We start from the raw sequence: 20694 nt of genomic DNA on the forward strand, positions 1-20694 counted from the left end.
TCGGCATCACCCCTGGCTCGTCCTCAGATCTCGGCATCATCCATGCCTCAGCCATAGATCCCTACATCTCTCCTGACTCAACCTTGGTCATCGACATCGTCCCTGTCTCGGCCTCGGTCGTCGACTTCATCTATCCTCAAAGCCACTCAACATCAACATCATTTCCTCATCCATCCTCAGATTGGAACCACACTCTACGAGGAGTGGTGATCAAGTGGTTATCAAATCTGTCTTCCAAGATGTCCTCCTTTAAACATATGGCACTTGGTGGATGAAGATGTAGTTAGCAATTGTCAGATATAATCCCCTCACTAGCTCATACGAGATTGATGAAGGAGAATGCAGCATCTTAATTACATGAAAATACTTTTCTGACAGCTATATAAACTCTAGACAAGGTAAATACAAGGGGATTCTCTCTCACACTTTCTTCAGTATATCAAACTCTTGCACATTCTTCTTCTTCCTCCACTAGTTTCATATCTCAAGTAAAGCTTAACTTAAGCATCGGAGTGACCTGCTGATCTCTCCCTAGCACAAAGTGTGTTTCAAGTCATCATCTTCACCGACAATCTTCGAAAAAGCGCACGTCAACTCGTTCGTTGACTAATGAATTGACCATCCATGATATTAACAACTTCGATGGATGTCTATTTAAATAAACCAGCAAGAGGCTTTGTTGCAGCCCGTGGAAGGACTATGATCATTGCTAGGTGAAGGCTTTGAGAATTTTTCATAACATATTTCATAGATTTTAAGCGTTATAAAATTGTGTCGTTATTCATTTCTTTACCAGCGTAGTTAAAATAATTTATCTTATTATGTGATCATTTTGTATCATTTTCATTTATCACTACTAGAATACGAACTGTTTATCGTTTGGTATCGATTCATTTGTTATAAATTCTTCTTTTAGTTAACTTTGCTAGTTGGATTGTTTTTGTGATTTTTCATTGTGGGAAGTTTGAAAGTAAAAAATTGAAAAATTCTTAAATATTTTCCTATTTGAAATGGTTAGTTGGCCATGTATAAGTGTTGCAAGCGCATCATGTCTTGCCACACCTTAGTCGTGGAAACTCAGGGTGTTCAAACTTCGCTGGACTAATCCTAAAAGTAGACTGTCTTCCTCTAGTTCTCGCCTACTGAGTAAATCGAAAGCACAACTTATACACCCTAAAAAGCCAACCTTCAGAATGCACACATTTGATTAGATAACTGACGGTAAAAGGCTGGCAATATACAAGTTCCATGCTGATATCACTCTGAAATTGCAACACAACCTCAAAAGGCTTGTGCTCTTTCCTAATAAGCTTTTTTCAATGTAAGCTCGGATAAAAATATAATGCACCTAGGTTAAACAAAATATACATATAAACGCTAATGGAACTTCAATTGACTGAAAAATATCTATAGCTGATTAGATCGATCTTGTTGGCGGTGATGGAATGAAAACTGGCAGCAGCTTCATTGGCACTGCAAACAAACCAAATCAATATGATCTGTTAAACAAAATGCTACTTCAAGACAGATGTTTTTTGTAGATAAATGCGGAGATTTTTTTTTTCTTGACAAAATATGGGCATACAAGAACATTACTGTGGAAATTGAAAAGCACCTGATCCTCTGACAGGCAAAATTTGAAGGGGACCCTTTTTGACAAGTAGAATAGATACAATACACATCTCTCTTAGGAATATGCAATCATCTGGCTATTGGATACTAGACATATCAGAATGTAATGGTTGAGGTGACTGAGTCTTGATTAGAGGCTTCAAGGATTCCATGATACTAGAAAAAGAAGGCCTTTTCCATGGCTCGCTGAAGCTCAACATGTGATTTAAGTTAGTGTGTGGGGAAGCACGAGTGAAGAAGTATGTTAATATTTAATAACCATGCCTGCATCAGGCAATAGATATCTATACCTGGCCCAACAGGACTCAATTATGGCAGCCACATGTCTATTTACAGTACTTGGGATCTCAGGCCTTCTTGCCTTGAAGCCAACTGCAGCAACCACCTGCAAGGGCACAGCTTGTATTTTCTTATACAGTTAAAGGAACATATATCAATTAATGGGACCCAGCACTGTCAAAAGAAGTTACTTTTATTTGTAGCTAAAATAAACAAGATGTGGTTGTGCAACAAATCTAACCAACCCTAACGTTGTTGATGATAAGTAGGAATTAGGAAGTCACGCAAATGAATAAGAACAACTTAGATGACCTATAAAACATAGAATCATTAAAGATGGAAGTTAACAATGCACAAGCATAGGGTTAACAAAATGATGGCAATAACAACCAAACCTTATCCCACTAGGTGGGGTCGGCTATATGAATCCTTCTATGTCATTGGGCTCTATCCCCCTACCATATCATCATCTGTACTTAAATAAATTATATCTTGTTTTATTATTGCTAACTAAGTCTTTTTTAGTCTTCCTCGTTTGATGTGCATATTTATCATAATTTTATATCGCCTAACTGGAGCATTTATTCGTTATCTAAGTACATGTTCGTACCATCTCAAGCGTGTCTCTAGTTTCCCTCAATAGATGCAACTCCGACTCTCTCTAATGCTCTCATTTCTTATTCTGTCTATCCTCGTATGTTCACACATCCACATTAACATCTTCATCTCTACAACTCTCATCTTCTGCTTATGTGCTCAAGTCATAACCCAACATTTAGTGTCATATAATATAGCAGGTCTAATCACCATTTGTAAAAATTTCTCTTTAAGTTTTAGAGGTACTTGACGATCACATAAAACACCCGATGTTCTCCTCCATTTTAACCATCTTGTTTGCATTCTATATAAGACATCTTTTTCAATCCCTCCATCGTTTTGTTAAAAATAATAAATGACTAATGTCAAAAAAAAAAAATAACATGTATATATTAGTAACAAACTGAAGTTTTTCAACAGAACTCTCAAACTTGAAATCACTTGAATGTTCATAATCATACCTATCTACTAATCCTGAGAAGCTAAGCAAACCATAGCCAAAGAATGGAATGATTTCAGTTAGCATAGAACAAGTATTACAAAGTAACAATCACTGTCCTTGATGGAATAAACTACTAACCTGAGCAGGATTTAAGTTACTCCATGGTTGTTGCAACGTCATGAGCTCCCATAAAATCACACCAAAGCTGTAAATATCTGATTTCTCATTTGATGGTTCATCCCGAAGTACTTCAGGCGCCATCCACTCCGGCTAATGTGAAAATAATATAACCAAAGCTATCAGTAATATAGAGCACAAAACAAATCCAGTGAAATGAGTTGCACTAAGCAAGCAACTTACTGTTCCTGCAAGAGATTTGGATGAGAGAAATGTGTTTGCCTTCAATCTAGACAGACCGAAATCACAGACCTGGAGTTCAACAGAACAATTTACTGAGGTCGTGATTGATATTAATCACAATATTTTGATAGGAAAGGTTAGTGACAAAAATCATTGACAACAGTGCATAGAAGCATGATAAAGTATATTGTCTTCCCCTCGGATGGGTCCAGTGGCTAGCACATGAGGTGTTACCACAATGAGGTCTGGGGTTTGAATCTCGGCAAAGCCGAGATAAATACCTCCCTTATGTACTAGTCACTATTCCAAAGGCTAGTAACCGTCCGTGATTTACCTCCTTTGTGTTGGCCTTGGGACGGGTTAGCGGGGGCGCTGGAGGCGAACGTATTCGCCTTTTGCTACAATGATAAAATATATTGTCTTGCTCCAATAGGTCTTAGGGTCAATTCCCAACGGGTGCAAAATGCCTCATTGGGTGTCTGACCTCCCCAATGCAAAAGGCCGCTATGCTATGACAAAATACCCCACGTGATTTACCTGCCTGTATCTAACTAGGAGGCCGACAATACTGGGCCGCCTGGGTTGAGCGTTATCGCCTTTTGCTCCAATGATAAAATAAATTGTCACATGAGAGCAGGAATCGAATCCCCAGAGGAACAATCCCTTGGGGAATAAAATTCCTTCCACCTAGAGAGGTCGCTCGATCACCGTGATTAGTCTACTCCCTTCATCTCGTTGTGGGGCAGGCGGTGAGAGGCACTTGGGGTGAGCGAGTCACCCTTTGCCACATGATAAAGTAAAATGAACCTAAACTTTGCAAGATGAATGCACTCATGCAATTGTAATATAGGTACTCCACGAGAATCAAAACATGTGATAAAAGCATTGTATCTGGCAAAGTTATAGTTGTCTACTACTTTCTGTAAATGCTAAACTGCCAGATTATGCATATTCAAGTATTTTATCGACCATGAATAGGACATTTAAAGATTATGCATCCATTTGTGCAGATATCTTTTTATTGATGCCTTACAAAAGTTTGTACTGAAATAAACATTATCCCTTTACATGTTCATTTTTTCTTCTCTGACAGTTTTTCAAGAAAAAAACATTTGTTTGATTCATCGATATTTCGACAACAGATTAATTTCAGCAGACTGTGATGCTTTTTGTAGCTCCTTGGACGGGAAAGCCTGCCTATCCGCTTGTTCCAATAGTTAATGGAATATTGATACATTCATCAAGAGAAGAATCCGTGCATGATACAGAGCCAATTCCAATAAACTTATTAATTATTTCCATTGGCGTGCATCCAGAAGGAATTGGACTTGGGAATTTACCAAGTATGAGTTGGGCAGTTCAACCATTCAGCCATGGATGCTTAACACATCAAATATAGATGCATAACTTAGTAATCTGTTTCCTTAACAGGAGTACACCACATGTTGCAATAGTATGACCTAGCCAAAAAACTGATGCTTCATCTGAAGCGCTATTTTCCTCGTACTACTATTCAGCACAATCTATACCAAATTATCCAAACAATTTGCATATGAGCAAACTTTTCTTCCTCATTTAGGTCCAACTTTAACCTAAAATTTGAGCTGCAAGAAGTTGAACAATAAGCAAAGATACGATACCATGTTGGTGTGTTTGATTTATAACATAAGTTGTCGCGCATATGTATCATAAATAACAATGTCAAAATTGACCTTGTTAGTGATTTCATTTAGCAACAAATGTGAAGCAAGACACAGAAGTAACACAACTTACTCAAATCATACATGGCACATTATGGACTAGCAAACAAAATAAATTCATTAGAAGTTGCTAATTAAGAGTATCAATATCTATAGGAGACTAACAATCACATATAAACTTGAATGAGCCTATACCGTGCGAACAGCAAAATGGGCAGAGTCAGACTTTAACTGGAAGGCAGTAAGAGACTACTGTGCAGAAAGAGTACAAGCTACGAGGCATATCATGACTAGGAGTCTTACTTTCACAGTATATTTCTTATCAACAAGAAGATTTGGAGACTTCAAATCTCGATGCACAATTGGAGGATTACGTTTGTGAAGATAATTCATTCCCTTTGCCTGCAGAAGAAATTAGTTTAGTAAAACCATGCAGCCTAAAGGATTATGAAAAGTTGCTATATAAGAAGACACTGAAGTAGAAATGATCTTGGTCTTTGTAAGATAATAAGTTTCTGTCGTCTAGAAAAACACTTTAACAATTAAATATACCACATCAAATGCCATGCTTAATCTGCGCCTCTCTTCTATAGTTTCCTTTGCGCCATTTTTATGTAAAAGTCTATACAAACTTCCTCTGCAATAACACAAAATCTTCCATATATCAACCATATTGAGTATGGACTATAGTGGGTATGCTTTTATAAATAGACATGCTCTGGAAAAAGCAGAAAATTTAAGAAAGACTGCATACCTTGACAAATATTCAGTGACAATGGATAGATTAGGTGGTTCAGTAACAGCACCCATAAACAGAACAATATTAGGATGTCGTAGGCTTTTCATTATAGCAACCTAATGACAAAGGCAACAAGATGACAAAGCTTTCATGGCATACAGTAAAAGAAAAATATCTTCCTTCAAATCAGCAGCATCTTTCAGAAAATGCAGAAAATTTACTCATTTTTTGCAATTTCTATTTCAAAAATTGGCATTCTATGTAATATCACAATCTGACGTTTCCAATGGGTGCATTGAATATTTTGAAAAAATGAATTGGTTAGGTCAATGTGACTGAATCACTCCCTAATTCAGCCCTCATTAAACTATAAACTTAGAAAAATCCAGATAGTCAAACTCAGTGAAAACTCTGGTGTCAAATCCAACCAACCTCACTGATTAACCTAATTTTATAAATTTCTAAATTATTTATGTGTTTTCGCTAAGTTAAACTGGTTAGAGTAGTCGAATCATAGAATTAATTCTTGAGTCAATTGGGTGATAAATCAGAACTTAAAGTTATTTGGCGGAACACCATATTATAGAAGACACATGATTATATTACAAGAATAGTTAATTATTAAGCCAAAGTATTAATAATAATAAAATTACTAGCTAATCACCTCCCCTAGCCAGCCATTCAGTCCTACATTTTGCAGATAAACTTAGAAACATCTTTCAAATCACTTTAAATGTAAAAGTCATGCAAAATCACTTGAACAAACTCCTCATTATCATGTTCCTTACACTGTTCTTCCTTAGAGCCAATGAAGATTTAAATCTTGGAAGATGCTTCCACTCCACCCCTATTAGACATGTACATTCGGATACTGCAAGCTTGTACATTAATCTTACTATCCCTTGATCCTATGGTCGACTGATCCGCTTTAGCAATTTTGTTGTCATTTATAGGATTCACCATGGAGACCTAGGAGTCTATCAACAAGGTCATGATGATCGTGTTGGCGGACAAGGCAAGCCTAAGTGTTCCTACTGTGTGAAACCTGGCTATGGCTACGTAATGATGTCTCTAACTCTCTTCATAACTATCCATCTATCCATCCCTCACATAAATCATGTGGCCCGGTCAAATGCTACTTCCTACAAGAGTCCATTAACTCACACTCACCTTGGTTCTAGTTCCACTAATGAAGCTCCTATGGAGAGTATTAATAATTCCTCTAATTCGAAATTGCAATTGTTATATTATTTTTCTTTTTCTCATTTTCTTTTCTTTACTTCCCATCTGTGCCACCGGCATGGCCCTATATGAGCGCACACCCTTCTCTTCTCATGAAATCGTGGCACCAAGCATCATGACCATGTCCTCCACAAACACACTCCTCACTTAAATCGCAATAGCGCCCTCCCCTCCATTCTTGTGAAAACACAACACCTAGAACTGCGATTGCGAACCCTTTTTAGAATTTCTTTCGTGACAGCTCAGATTGCAACTGACTAACCTCATGACTCTTTGTGCAAATGCAGATGGAGTCTCCTCTCTCCACAGGACTCCTCACTCCACAACGTCGCCACCTTAATGTCGAGCCATATAACCCCAAGCCCTCTTGATTCCACCTAAAACCTTAGTCGTGCATCACCAAGATTCCCCTTTCATGTGCAATCTTTTTCCGCCAACACCTATTGCTCTAGTTTGTGGATTTTTCTTTGAGCTCCCTTTCTCTTTTGTTGTTTTTGACCTCCTCCCCCCAATGATTTTTTCTTCTAGTCATTAACCTCTTCTTTAGATTTTCATTAGTAGGAGGACACAATTACAACACCCCTGCCCCTTCTTTTCTTTTTGGGGTTTGTATGCTTTGCCAACAGAAATCATCATTAAGTTGTTGGTGAGTTCTACTCCCTCAAACCCTTTTTAGATTATAAATTCAGAGTAATAACCCTATTGCTTGATCCAGACAACAGCAGGCATTCTCAACCTCTCAGTCAGTCATGATCTGTTACTATGTAGAGGTAAAAGATTGGCATCCTTGCTTAGTACCATTATTTATTGTCTATTAGGGTGGCATTTTGTGCATCTTATTTTAGTTTGGGGATTACTAGTGTTTTGCTCTTTGTGTTGCATTATGAATGCATATTATTATCTTTGAGAGTTGGCATTGTTGTAACCTAATACATTGCAGTGTTTTAGCTTATTATTTCCTTCTAACGGTAGATATTGTGTTTCAAGTGAGTAATTTGTGTTCTTTGGTGTATCCTTGTAGATCCATCAATCAAAGGAGCTTAAAGTTTTCTTGGGACAAATTGGTAGGATATGAGTTCTTGTTTAAATGGATGGATGTTTTCTACTTGTTTCTTTAAATTTATCTTGCATGATAATTATATGATAACGATGGTATGAGATAACTATGATACGTATGACAAGTTTTTTTTTTTTTTTTTGCCCCCGAGGCAATGGTGCGGCAATAGACATCTAAGGATCGACTCCCAACTTCGGCAAATTAACTGATGAATTTCTTTAATGGGCACCTAAGAATACTGAGCTGAGTCGCCCGCTGTGAGTGCTTCCCTATTTACCTTAGTGACCGGTAGGAAATGTCTATGGTGCCGGGTAATCATCCCCAAGAGTAGTCGGTGTAAGCTAGATACATTGTGCCAACTAAAAAAACTATGATAATATTTTCAAAAGGGATTATCAAATGTGCTGCTTAATTATGAAATGTGAAATCCATAAAAATGTTGTGAGGTTAAACTAGAGAACTTAAAAAAAAAAATGCTTCACATGATTTTGTTTAGCGGGAATTGACCAAAGGGTGCACATAGATTTGGGAAATTCTCAAACCACGCACCATACTTTGAGAATGACCAAGGGGAGCGCACTGATTTGGATGACCTTCATTCTAGCCTTCCTGCCAAAGCTGACTTTTTAGTCTATTTCCTCTCTCCTTTGCATGCAACTTTCCTCTCTTCTCTTTCATTCAATTAAACTTTTTTTTCTCTCCTTTACATGCAACACCACGATGGTAGGGAGACCAAGCTTAACTTGGTCCTGGTATGCTCTCAGATCACGCCCAACGTGATCTTAACATAATACTGGAGTATCTCTGGGGAGCTCGAAATAAATAATGGAGGACACCTTTGGACTCTTTGCAACCTCAAAAATCCACAAGATCTGAAATGGATGCAATATAAACTCTCTAGGTCAATTAGTGGATTTTGACCAAAATTCATTGATGGACTTAGGCTATTTGGATTTCTACAAACTTGCACCCATCTAGTAGGGTTGAGTAAGAGTAAGGTAGACCGTAGATATAGTATCAAACCTTGATTATGATCAAGGAAAATTGTAGGCCTAGTGTGGGGAGACCAGGACCACTTTAGACCTTATCTGAGAGCATATTAAGCCTAACTTGGTCCTGGTCTCGCCTACTGTGTGCATGATTTGAGACCAAACCAGGTCCAAGTCTTGGGGACCAAGTTGAGCCTGATCTGCTCTCAAATCAGGCCCAAAGTGGTCCTGGTCTTCCCACACCAAGCCCTTTTTTCTTGATCACAACTAAGGTTTGACATCATATCTACCTTTCTCTCACTCAACCTACGAATGGGTGCAAATTTACAAAAATCCAAATAACTTGGGTCCATCGGGTTTCGGTCAAAACCACTAATCGACCTAGATAGCTCATATTGAGCTCATTTCAGATCCTATGGGTTTCTGAGGTTGCATGGAGTCTAAACATGTCCTCCATTACTTATTTGGGCTCCTAGAGATGCTTTAGTATTATGTTAACTTTCAGCTCAAACGCTTGGGTTTGATCTCCTAAAGACCTGGACCAAGTTGGTCTTGTTGGACCGCTGGACCGGCTAGAAGAAGGGGTTGAATAACCTGCCAAAAAACAAAAGCACATCCCTTTCTCGAACTTTTAACAGAACGCTTGCATAAAATGGAAAAGCAATAAATTAAAACAAAAAGGAAAGAGGCACTAGATGTTACTTGGTTACAATCGGGGAGGTTGTTAATTCAAGGAGTGGAATGCACTAGAATATCTCCTTCAGGCGGAGAAGCCTCTTATAGCAATGAAAGCGCAAAAAGAAAGAAGCTAATCTAGAGATTGAGCATACAAGTGTTGGAGTTACAATTTATGAGTTGTTGAAAAGCTTCTGGACCAAGGCTGTATTTATAACCTTGGTCGGGCCGCCCAGAAGGGATTTCGAGCGCCCTGGGGGATAAAACTTTATCCCTCAACGTTCAGATCGCGATTAACGCGATCTGGTCAAAAAGTCAACTCTAGGCGCCCCGGACTGTTCCGAGCACCCCGGACAATTCCGGGCACCCCGGCTGGGAAAGTCAACCCTATTGACTTTTTTTAGCCCGGGTCTTCTGCTCCGGCTCCGTTCGCCTCAGACCGAGTCTTCCGACCACTTGGGTGATCTCTGCCATCCGGAATATGGCTCACCCGAACCCAACTTCCGGTCTTCTCGAGCAGGCTTCCACTCCGGCTTCTCGTCCCTCGGAATCGCCGCGTACTTCCTTCTCGTCCGCCAACGTACTCATCCGCAGTCTTCGTCCCTCGGTCGCACCCCGTGCCGACCTTCTCGCTAGCTGCGTCTCTTGCTCCTCAAGCAGTCTTCCGCTCCGGCTTCTCGTCCCTCGGAACCACCGCACGCTTCCTTCTCGTCCGCTATTGTACTCTTCCGCAGCGCCTCGTCCCTTGGACGCACCGCGTGTCTTCCTTCTCGCTAGCTGTGTCTTCCGCTCGACTACATGTGCTGCTAAGCTCCTGCACACTTAGACACAAGGTTAAAAACACACAGGACCTAACTTAACTTGTTGATCACACCAAAACAACCTTGGGGTTCCAACAGGTCCTAGTCTCCCCACCACCTGCGATGCTAATTTTTAGAAATCAACACCACCACGATGCTAGTGTAATTAAGTAGTGGTGTGCTGGTTTTTAAAAACCAACATAGATTGTTGCATGAATGCATGCAAAGGAGAGAGAGAGAAGAAAATTTTAATAGGAGGAAAGAGAATTGAGGAATGTTACATGCAAAGGAGAGAGGAAAGCAATTAAAAAGTCAGCTTTAGTGTGGGAGTAAAACGGGAAGGTCACCCAAATCAGTGCGCCCTTTAGTCATTTTCAAAGTATGGTGCATGATGTGGGAATCTCCCAAATCTGCATGCGTCCTTTGGTCAATTCCTGTTTATTTTGCCATACTTAGGTATATATTTGGGTGATTCACACAGGAAGAATTGTTTTCCAAAGCTACTATTCCTCTATCTAGCTTACTTATCTTTCAATTTTGTTGCTCCCTATATTTATATTGTTTAATATTTTATAACCTTTCCATAAGGAATATTGAATAATAATATATTGTGTAATTACAGTAATTAAAAAGTATGAGAGTGCAACATGATACTTAGAGATAACATGAAACTGAAATTTGATGAAATTAATGTGTAGCTACTTATATCCAAATAAAATAACAAATGGTGATATACTTATATTATTGAGCCTCGACTCTGCCTTGGATCCATTCATGCATTATGTGGGTTTCTATCATTCTTTACAGGGTCAGTCATTCACCCATCTAAATGGGATGCATTTATGTGGGCTTTGACCATTCTTTATTGAGTAGATTATGGATTGGTCGATAGATTGTGGGTTGTTTGCCTTGAAAACGTAGTCCTTTTCATCAAGATTGGTTTCTTGATATTTATAACAAGCACAAGAATTATTCATGTAATATTACTAAGTTGATAACAGAGGCTACTGATAAGTACAAAGGTTAATTTCAGTTAGACATGGATAGTCCAACTTGAATTTGAGAGGTTGTGATTTTGTGACAGTTTATAAACTTGCAGCACATGCATGTGCAAAATACTTTGATCTAACTATCTTCAACCCCAATACTAACTACAGAACCAAGAGAGCACTTGTGAAAAAATTCATTTCCACACAAAGCGTGTTACCATAGAAGAAATCATCACCTGATGACTTCTTCCAACTAAATTATGTTTCAGTTGAGCACGTATATATCAGTACAATGGACCAAAAATAACCAAAATGACAGAACTATTGTTTAATTTGGATAGTAGTGGCACCTTTTACCCAATTTCTAGGAATCAGTAATTATACACATCAATTGGAAAGATACTAAGAAAAAGCACAAGATTATCCAACGCAATTACAGCTGAATTATTCATTTTAAATACCTCTCTTAGGAACTCCCTTAAGCGCCCAGGATGGAAATCTTGTTCCATAAGAATCTTGACAGCAACTTCCTGCAGGTTAAAAAAAAAACAGTTTTAAAAGGTTGTGCTGTGCTTAAAACTTGTCTAGCGAAACGGCTTCACAATTTAAATGTAGCATGGTCTATACAAATTGAATTAAAAAGAAAAAACGTAAGTAGCTAACTATATGCCAAGATCAGCTTCTAGGTCCACAATTGGTTATTTGACTCGAGACAAAGATTAGGGTTTTCAATAATGAGATCAACACTCTGATTTATATAGAGCCCAAACCTATCAATAAAGTATTTCTAACACCACCCTAAGCTTATATATAAATATCTATGATGTCTTGAACTTTTTGCATAAAACATAAGAGTAGCACTACGCAGTATAATAAAAATACTGGCAATCTAGTCTTGAGAGAAACTGTACTGTGTTAATCATCTTTGACAAAACTACATCTACAATAAAGTGATAGTCTACTTCAATGTGGTTAGCATGCTCATGAAACAGTAGATTGCTTGTAATATAAATGGTCATTTGATTATTACAGTGCACATACAATAATTGCTTATAAACCAGGAATCTTGTCCCCGGGGCCATGGTGCCGCGGTAGGACATCCAGATTGTCACCCAAGCATCCGCGGTTCGAACTCCAACTACGGCGTATTTGCAGGAATTTTTTCTCCAAATGGAGGGTGTAACCAAAAGATGTTGGGCTTTGGGACTGGCCGCCGCGTGTGTTTCCCGATTTACCCTGGTGGCCGGTAGGAAACTTCCATGGGACCGAGCCGGTCACTCCAAGAGATAGTCAATGAAGCTAACTGGGATTATCATTTTTTTTTTATAAACCAGGAATCTTCAAATAAGAGCTTGATCCGCATCATATTATGAATCTTAGAATACAAGATGTAAAATCTAGAGAGAGACAAACAAAAATATTAATCATCGTAATAAAAATAATTTAAGTGATTGTATCATTAGCAACATATCATTGCATAGAGATCAATGAAGCGATAATATTCATGTAACCGATCCTAAATAGTTGGTAAAAAATAGCCTGATGTTGATAATTAGTGTGTTACACACTTTGTTTCTTGTTATTCCGCATTACTAAATTGCCTCCAACAGAGGTGAAGGATCAAAGTGAACATTCTATCAATGGCAGATCAAACTTGAAGAAAGTTTCATTATTATGATGTTCATGCTTCTTCAAAGCAAGCAATTCTTTGGGCCTCTTTAATATAGTGGTAAATTATTGCATTGCTTCTTGATAACACTTCATAGACTTTCCTATTGGCTTACATTGACATAGGTAAATAATAATTTAGGTGAGGTCGACAAGCTAAACACTAAGAAGTTTAGCGTGAATACAAAGTAGTGACAAAATATAGAAAGGAAGATGAGATGAAATAAAGCTCAGAACACTTGGAAATACAATATGGCCAATTGACTCACTAATCAATAAGAAAATGTCAGAATTCTAAAAAGTTTTGTTTATTTTTTAAAGTATCTAATTTGTTATATGAGAAACATGATTCAATCACCAATATCCTAGCCTAACATCATTACTCAATTAGAAATGAATTTGAGATAAGCTACAAAGGAAGAGGTTGACAACAGCAACTTAAGGGCAATGTTGATATTCAATGAGGCAGGCGACATATAGTGGTGGGCAAGGATTGATGAGATCATGATGTCATGAAAGCGAGCTGAGCAACAAGCAATGAGTGGAACTATGAATGAATGTAAAATCCATAGGGCAAAGGATAGAAGCGATACATCAATGTTGACAAGGTTGCGACCTTGATGAGGAACCACCGTAGAAGTCACAAGTAACATGTGCTAATCCTGCGCCCAAATGGACCCAGGAGTATGAACAGTTAGCTGTAGCTTTTGACTGTCACTTTGTGGCATCAAGGATAAGCTAGCGCACTTTCCCAGTAGAGAATCCACATCTTGCACATTGTCTCGTCAAACCATTGCAACTCCATAACCAATAAGCATCACAAAGAGGAAGAAGGGGTCCCACACAAAAGACAGGAGGAGCCACACACCCAACCTACCAAACCAAGCAAAGGAAGGTCCTCGCACCTTGAATGAGTCCATGACCTTGTCCTCCACCTTCATGACCTCGTCCAGTAGTATGAGCCACAGTTTTAGGTGAAGGGATGGTAGGGCGTGCTAGGGTTGCATGAAGGACTCAAGCCAAGGAGTTTAACAAGGATGGTATAGTGGCATTGATTAATAACTATGAGCAGATTGCACTCAAGGAATCATCTAAGACCAGATAGGAATTTTTCCATTTGAAATTCTTAGTGTCAATGCTTTAAAATTTTGGGATGCAGAAATAGTAATAGTATAATATATGGTTAGTTCATCCCACTTGCCTTGGAAAGCAATGAACTATTCCTCCTCTACTGAACAATCATCTTGTTATAAATTAAAAATATGATCCTGTTCCTGATATATGCAGAAGATATGTTGATCATGTGAGTACATATGCTGAAAATTATTTGATATCTCTTTAGAGAAAAACATTATGGATGAGGCTATTTTTGGTTCTATACCGTTGAGCAATCATGCACAAACAATAAATTCCATGCTCCATCACACTAAAAAGGTCGCATTCTTCTCTTCTTGTGGTGGAGACATGTGATAGCTATCCTTTCCATAAGAACCTACAAGAACTTCAATTGTCTCAACCCAAAGGAGACAGTTAAAACCATTGAGTTGGTTCCTATAGCACTATTGGTGTCAAGATGGTTGGTGGAGAAGGATGTCATCATGGATGAGAAGATAACGAAAACAATGTTTGTAATTTATTAAGAAGCATAGAATGCAGATCAAGGTTCAAAATGTCAATCCGTGTTGGTGTTTCAATTTTTTACTAGAACAATATTGTTTCAATATTGCAACAATGTTCCAATATATGGTACTGGTGGCAAATTGGAGGTGGAAGGAGGAAGAAGATGCAGAAGAAAACATAAATCTATATACATAAGTTCAAACTTCCATTTCCATCTATAATGATATGATTTTAATATTATCTTGTATAGAGACAAACTAAAAAAAGAAATTTACAACATTATCTCAGTTGATCTCGACCTGAGTTTTAGCATGTAAAGGGGTGTCGAGTGTTAGCATATAAAGATACTCATCGACATGATTAATATAATAGCACAGGAGACAGTCTCAGTCAAATAGTATTCAGTTTCATTAACATTTTGGAGCAATATGTTCCAACTGTTTCGCGCGGCACATGCAAGATTTCAAATCATGATGCACATAGGATTAAGATTTAGTTTTACATGAAAGAGAAATAAATTTGGATTTACTAGAAAAGTCTAATGATTGAACTTAATTTGTAAGGGAGGGGGGAGAGAGAGTGTCTGTGATAGGAACATGTGTCCTATCTCCTAGGGAAATAGAGAAAAGGATGAAAGGAAAGGGATGGGATGATCACTTCGAGGATATCAACCTCCAATAGCCAAAGTAGCTGATTATTTAATTGAATAACTTTATTGTTTCTCTCTAAAGGTTACATAACGTCTCTTTAAATAGGCCAAGCATACTTTTCAAAAGAAAAAGTCTAATAACCTAACTAATATTTTAAAAAGATATATAATAATAAATCTAATGACCTTATCTAAATTAATATCATATTCCAAAGGATGATATTTTGGGGTTATTTGAATAAGTCTATATGGGGATCGTATTATTATATTATTTCACCGTCCTTCAAAACAAACTTGTCCTCAAGGTTGATCTTTTTCTTCTTTTTCTTTCAATGATTTGCATAAAATAGCATCTTAGGCGACGTTTGGTAAGAGGTAATCAGCGTTCTTTGTTTGGCATAGTTTTAAAGTTGTAATATAATATAATGTAATCTGGATTACAAAAGATAATAAAGTTTTATAATCTGGATTACAAGGCCAACAACATGTAATCCAATTACATTCCAAGCTCAATATTTAACTAAAATTTAAATATCAAATATACCCCTAGTCCATTTCCTGCACCAACCAGCCGCCAACGTCACTTCACTGCCGGCCACTACCGTCGACTGTCACCGCCGCCCGCCACCGGTCGCCGACAACCGCCAACAAAAGTCGGAGGATATTTTTATCATTTTATAATAATATGAATTATATTCATTATAAAAAAATAATAGACACCAAACAAAAGAACGTAATCATCCTTGTAATCAAATATTACATGTATAGTATACAATTCTTTCACCAAACGTAGTAATGTACATTACAAGCTTCATTACATTACCCCTAACCAAACGCAGTCTTATTATGCACCAATTGAAATCTCCTTTTGACGAAGACAAATGACCTTTTATGATTTTTTCTTGAGTCTGAAAAATTCCTTTGGGTCTTCGTCTAAAATTTATGATCATGCTAATACTTTCTTTTTCTTTACTTAGCTTTGCATTGAGTCTGTTGGTGCAGTTTGCACTAATAATCAAACTCAGATTTTGATGTATGACAAAAGTTAAAAGTTAGATTATGTATAATCTAATGTACTTACCAAGTGTGCAGGACTAAAAAATTTGATGGGACCTAAAACCAGACTGAAGTCCAGTTAGGTCTGGAAGACCTGATAACTAGTACGAAGTCCAGATAGGTTGATATCTGGCAAGAAGTCCAGTTAGGTCAGCGGGACACAACTGACTAAAGTTCAGATGGGGCATCTGGCAAGAAGACCTGGTGAAGTTCAAATGGGTCAATGAGATCAGAGCCAATTAAGTCTACAAATGCTAAGTGAAGTAAGCACTTGAGGAGAGAGATCCAGTGAGGACGAGCTCCAGTGAGACTGTAGGCGCTGATTCAACTTAAATCTATTTTAGATGTCTAAGTTGACACCAAGAGTAAATTTTGGTCTTGGTTAGACATGATCTAATTAATAATATTATATTATTTTTAATATGCTAACTCTATTTTGCAGGTTCCCCTTTGTTATTTGGATTAATGTGTCTTGCAGAAGCAAAGTGCAATAGTTAGCATCAGATGAATAGTGCTCAAAACGCCTCGGAGCTGACTAGAGGCGCCTTGGATGGTTGAAGGCACCTCCATTAACTGTCACGGATGAAGTTTGGAGGCGCCTCAGAGTAGATTGTGTTGGATCGAAAGCGCTAGAGAGGGGGGGTTGAATAGCGCTCATGGCTTTCACAATCGATTTCGGAATCGTAAAAGTAAATGCAGCGGAAAAGAAATAACACAAACACAGAAGACACGAGAAGTTACTTTGTTCGGAGCCTATCTCGACTCCTACTCGAAGGCCCGCGGTCGTTGACCGCTTTCGGTGGGCAACAACTATATAGCGCAAATCTTTACAAGTAGATGAGAACAAGTATAAGCTTAAAAAGAAAGATTATACCGACAAAATACAATATATTAAGAGTGGTTGTTGATTGTCGGAGCAACAGGGCGTTGTTGAAGCGTACGGAGTAGCACACTAGAGCACAGGAGATCTTCTGTTCGAGAGTTGTGTACTCAAGCTGCACCTCGAGCCCTCCTTTTATAGCTCTGCAAAGTCTGATCCAGATCCCCAATCTTCGGGATCAAGTTTGACCCGACGCGGATCGGTCGACCGATCCCAAGGTTCGGTCGACCGATCAGGCGATCCCTCCTATCTGATCCGCCCGATCTTCTCGCTCCGCTTCGATCCGGTCAAACTCCATCCGATGTTCGGTCGACCGATAAAAGGTCCGGTCGACGGATAAACTCTTCTGACTCAGCCCAGTCAGCCTGATCCAGTCGACACCCAACCTAGGTTCGATCGACCGATCCCAAGGTTCGGTCGACCGATCCCCTGGTCGAGCCCGGTCCAACCTCTGGAAATCTGATCTGCTGATTTGTGGGTTCGGTCGACTGATCCCAAGGTTCGGTCGACCGATCCCGGTCACTTCTAACTCTGCATAAAAAATGTTAGTTACCTGCAAAACAGAGTTAGAACACAATGGAATATATAAACGAATAAACTGACAGCCTTCGGACTGTCCGGGTCTGACTTCGGGGAGATTTACCTGTTGCCAGTGCGATCCTCCAGATCGACTGGACTTTTGCTCGGTGCTCGTTGCCTCCGGACTTTCTGCTGGACGCCCGCTTCCCGACCCGTCCAGTCTTCCACCTGGTTCGCGACACCAGGACTTTCCACCTAGGGTTACCACCCCCTAGGACTTTCGCCTGAAGCACCCGACCCGCCAAGACTTTCCGCATAGGATTACCACCCCCTATACCTAGGGTTACCACCCCCTAGGGTTTTTCCCTTGCGTAACCACAACTAGGAGTCTAGGACACACATTAGCTAACAATTAAACTTAACTTTGAATCCCTTTGCCATTATCAAAACTTGAGTTCGATCGTCGGATGCTTCCCGCACCAACAGATTGGAGGCGCCTCGCATGGAACTGGAGATGCCTTATATAAGATTGAAGGTGCCTTTAAGAAGATAAAATGTGACAGTTATGCATCTGATCGAAATTGAGGTTGTAGGCACCTTGGTTGAGATTAGAGGCGCCCTCAACATCCTTTATAAGGAGGATTCGGCCATGAGCTTAATACAACTTTCTACGAGCTTCCTCAATCATTCTGTTATGTTGTCTTCATGCTATCGCTCTGATGCGACCCTACTACGCCCAACTACTACAGTCAAAGCAACACCAACCTCGAGCTACAACCTTCAACCACTACTAAGTGTCGATATAATTTAAATATTGTTTGTACTTATCATTGCATAAAGAAAGTGTAGGTTGTTATGCTTTCTTCTTTTGTGTAATTGAAATTCGAGTTTTAGTGAATTGCCCAATTTAATACAGTTCGAAGGATCGTGGGTCTTATAATAGGAATCGTCGAAGGCTCCGAACCAAGTAAAACCGATCGCGTACTGTGTTCTTCTATTGTTTTATTCATTTTTATCTTCCATTACGTACTTGTTTTAAAAACTGAAAAAGAGAGTTTAAAATAACGTGATTCCCCCTCCCCCCCTCACGTTCTATATGATCCTATAGAGTCCTCATCGAGTTATGATGAAAAAAGACTCCATGATTTGTTGAATGTTGTTGGAGATGACAAGGCATTACTTCTTTGTTCACTTGAATGATGGAAGTAGACATTGGTGTAAGTGCAATGACTTCAATTATGGGTGTTGCAAGGTTTAGCTCCTCATGTAAATTATCTCTGCAACTATCTTCTTGTTGTTTAGTGAATCCTTTTACCCATATTGTTTGTGGAGGTTGTAACCTTAAGGCATGAATTGATTCTATGTGACATCTTGTATTTCATCGGCACTTTCTTCAATGATATCATTTTTTTCCTTTGAATCTTCTACTTGTTCATCCATCAATATTGTCTTTTGTGTACATTGATGACTTCGGTGCCATTTATTATTTCTCCGCGCTTCCTCATTGATTTTCTCTTCTTGCAACCGTGCAAAGGACAATGCAGCCTTTATAGTGTGAGGATAGTAAATCTTCACCTCGTTTTGGATGTTAAGATGAAGTCCTTCGATAAAAGTATTCAATAATTTTCATTCTAACCAATCATGAGTTTGGTTAAAGAGTCGAAGAAAGCAACTATGATATCTACTACCGTTGTGATATGTTGAATTTTTGATAACTCCTCATCTGCATTATCATACTCTTGAGATGTGAACCAAGTGAGAAGACCATCTACAAACTCCTTCCATGTTGCAGATCCATGCCATGATACCATTGGAAAGCCTTTCCATCCAGATGTAAAGAAACTATCTCCACCTTCGAATCATCTGATGTGTCGTGTAAAAGAAAATATCTTTCTGCTTTAGAAATAAATCTGGTAGAATCTCTTCTTGGCCAACAAGGGAATTCATCTTCATTGGATCTCCAATTTGTCATATTATGAAATTAACCTTGCTCTAATACTAAGTTGATAGGAACCCGCGTCCTATCTCGTAGGGAAATAGAAAAAAGGATGAAAGGAAAGGGATGGGATGATCACTTCGAGTGGATCAACCTCCAATAACCAAAGTAGTTGATTATTTAATTAAATAACTTCATTGCTTCTCTCTAAAGGTTACATAACGTCTCTTTATATAAGCACGCAAGGATACCTTTTCAAGAGAAAAAGTCTAATAACCTATCTAATATTTTAAAAAGATAAATAATAATAAATCTAATGACCTTACCTAAATTAATATCAAATCAAATATCATATTCTAAAGGATAATATTTTCAAGGGGTTATTTGAATAAGTCTATCTGGGATCGTATCTATCAGTATGGACATATTCGACAAGGACTAGATCTTGACCTAGTTTGGAAGGGGAGGAAGGTATTTTAGAGGAGGGAGGGAAGCGATGTCGACTAGACCTTAGGAGGAAAGAAATCCCTTTGCTTTTCAACAAAGACAAGAGGTAGCCTTATTGGAAAGGTCATTGTAATAGGATAAACTCTAATACCTAGTTAAAATAAAAAATTGATGTATCATTATCAAATAGGACTACAATCTGGGTGCTTATAGAGTCAAAATAATTACAAAACTATGATCTGGGAAACTAGACAAGGTAAAAATATAAGAGTTATTTGTACCTAATATGTCCAACAGTTACAGAAATAAGAGGGATGAGAAATAAAACATACTGAACCATGCCATTCAGCACGATGAACTGTCCCAAATGAACCTGGAAAAATAAGAAACCAAGTAATTTACAAACCCCATATAGATT

General features: G+C 38.5%; 1 protein-coding gene across 2 annotated transcripts in view; it reads right to left on the reverse strand.

Annotated features, from left to right (window-relative positions):
• Window positions 1–1187: 1187 nt before the first annotated feature.
• LOC122046375 (serine/threonine-protein kinase CTR1-like) overlaps window positions 1188–20694 on the reverse strand; it is a 37847-nt gene continuing 18340 nt past the window's right edge. The window contains exons 7-16 of one of the 2 annotated variants that reach the window (XM_042607050.1): window positions 20609–20649; window positions 11963–12031; window positions 5765–5865; window positions 5563–5647; window positions 5314–5412; window positions 3311–3379; window positions 3089–3220; window positions 1923–2017; window positions 1616–1818; window positions 1188–1473 (exon numbers count right to left, since the gene is read on the reverse strand). In XM_042607050.1, the coding sequence (XP_042462984.1) occupies window positions 1710–1818; window positions 1923–2017; window positions 3089–3220; window positions 3311–3379; window positions 5314–5412; window positions 5563–5647; window positions 5765–5865; window positions 11963–12031; window positions 20609–20649 (800 nt within the window). In that variant the 3' untranslated portion in view covers window positions 1188–1473; window positions 1616–1709. Of the gene's footprint in view, window positions 1474–1596; window positions 1819–1922; window positions 2018–3088; window positions 3221–3310; window positions 3380–5313; window positions 5413–5562; window positions 5648–5764; window positions 5866–11962; window positions 12032–20608; window positions 20650–20694 lie in introns of both variants that reach the window. The other variant, XM_042607051.1, reaches the window with a different exon arrangement.

Source organism: Zingiber officinale, chromosome 2B (genome assembly GCF_018446385.1).
Source record: "Zingiber officinale cultivar Zhangliang chromosome 2B, Zo_v1.1, whole genome shotgun sequence".
NCBI lineage: Eukaryota > Viridiplantae > Streptophyta > Magnoliopsida > Zingiberales > Zingiberaceae > Zingiber > Zingiber officinale.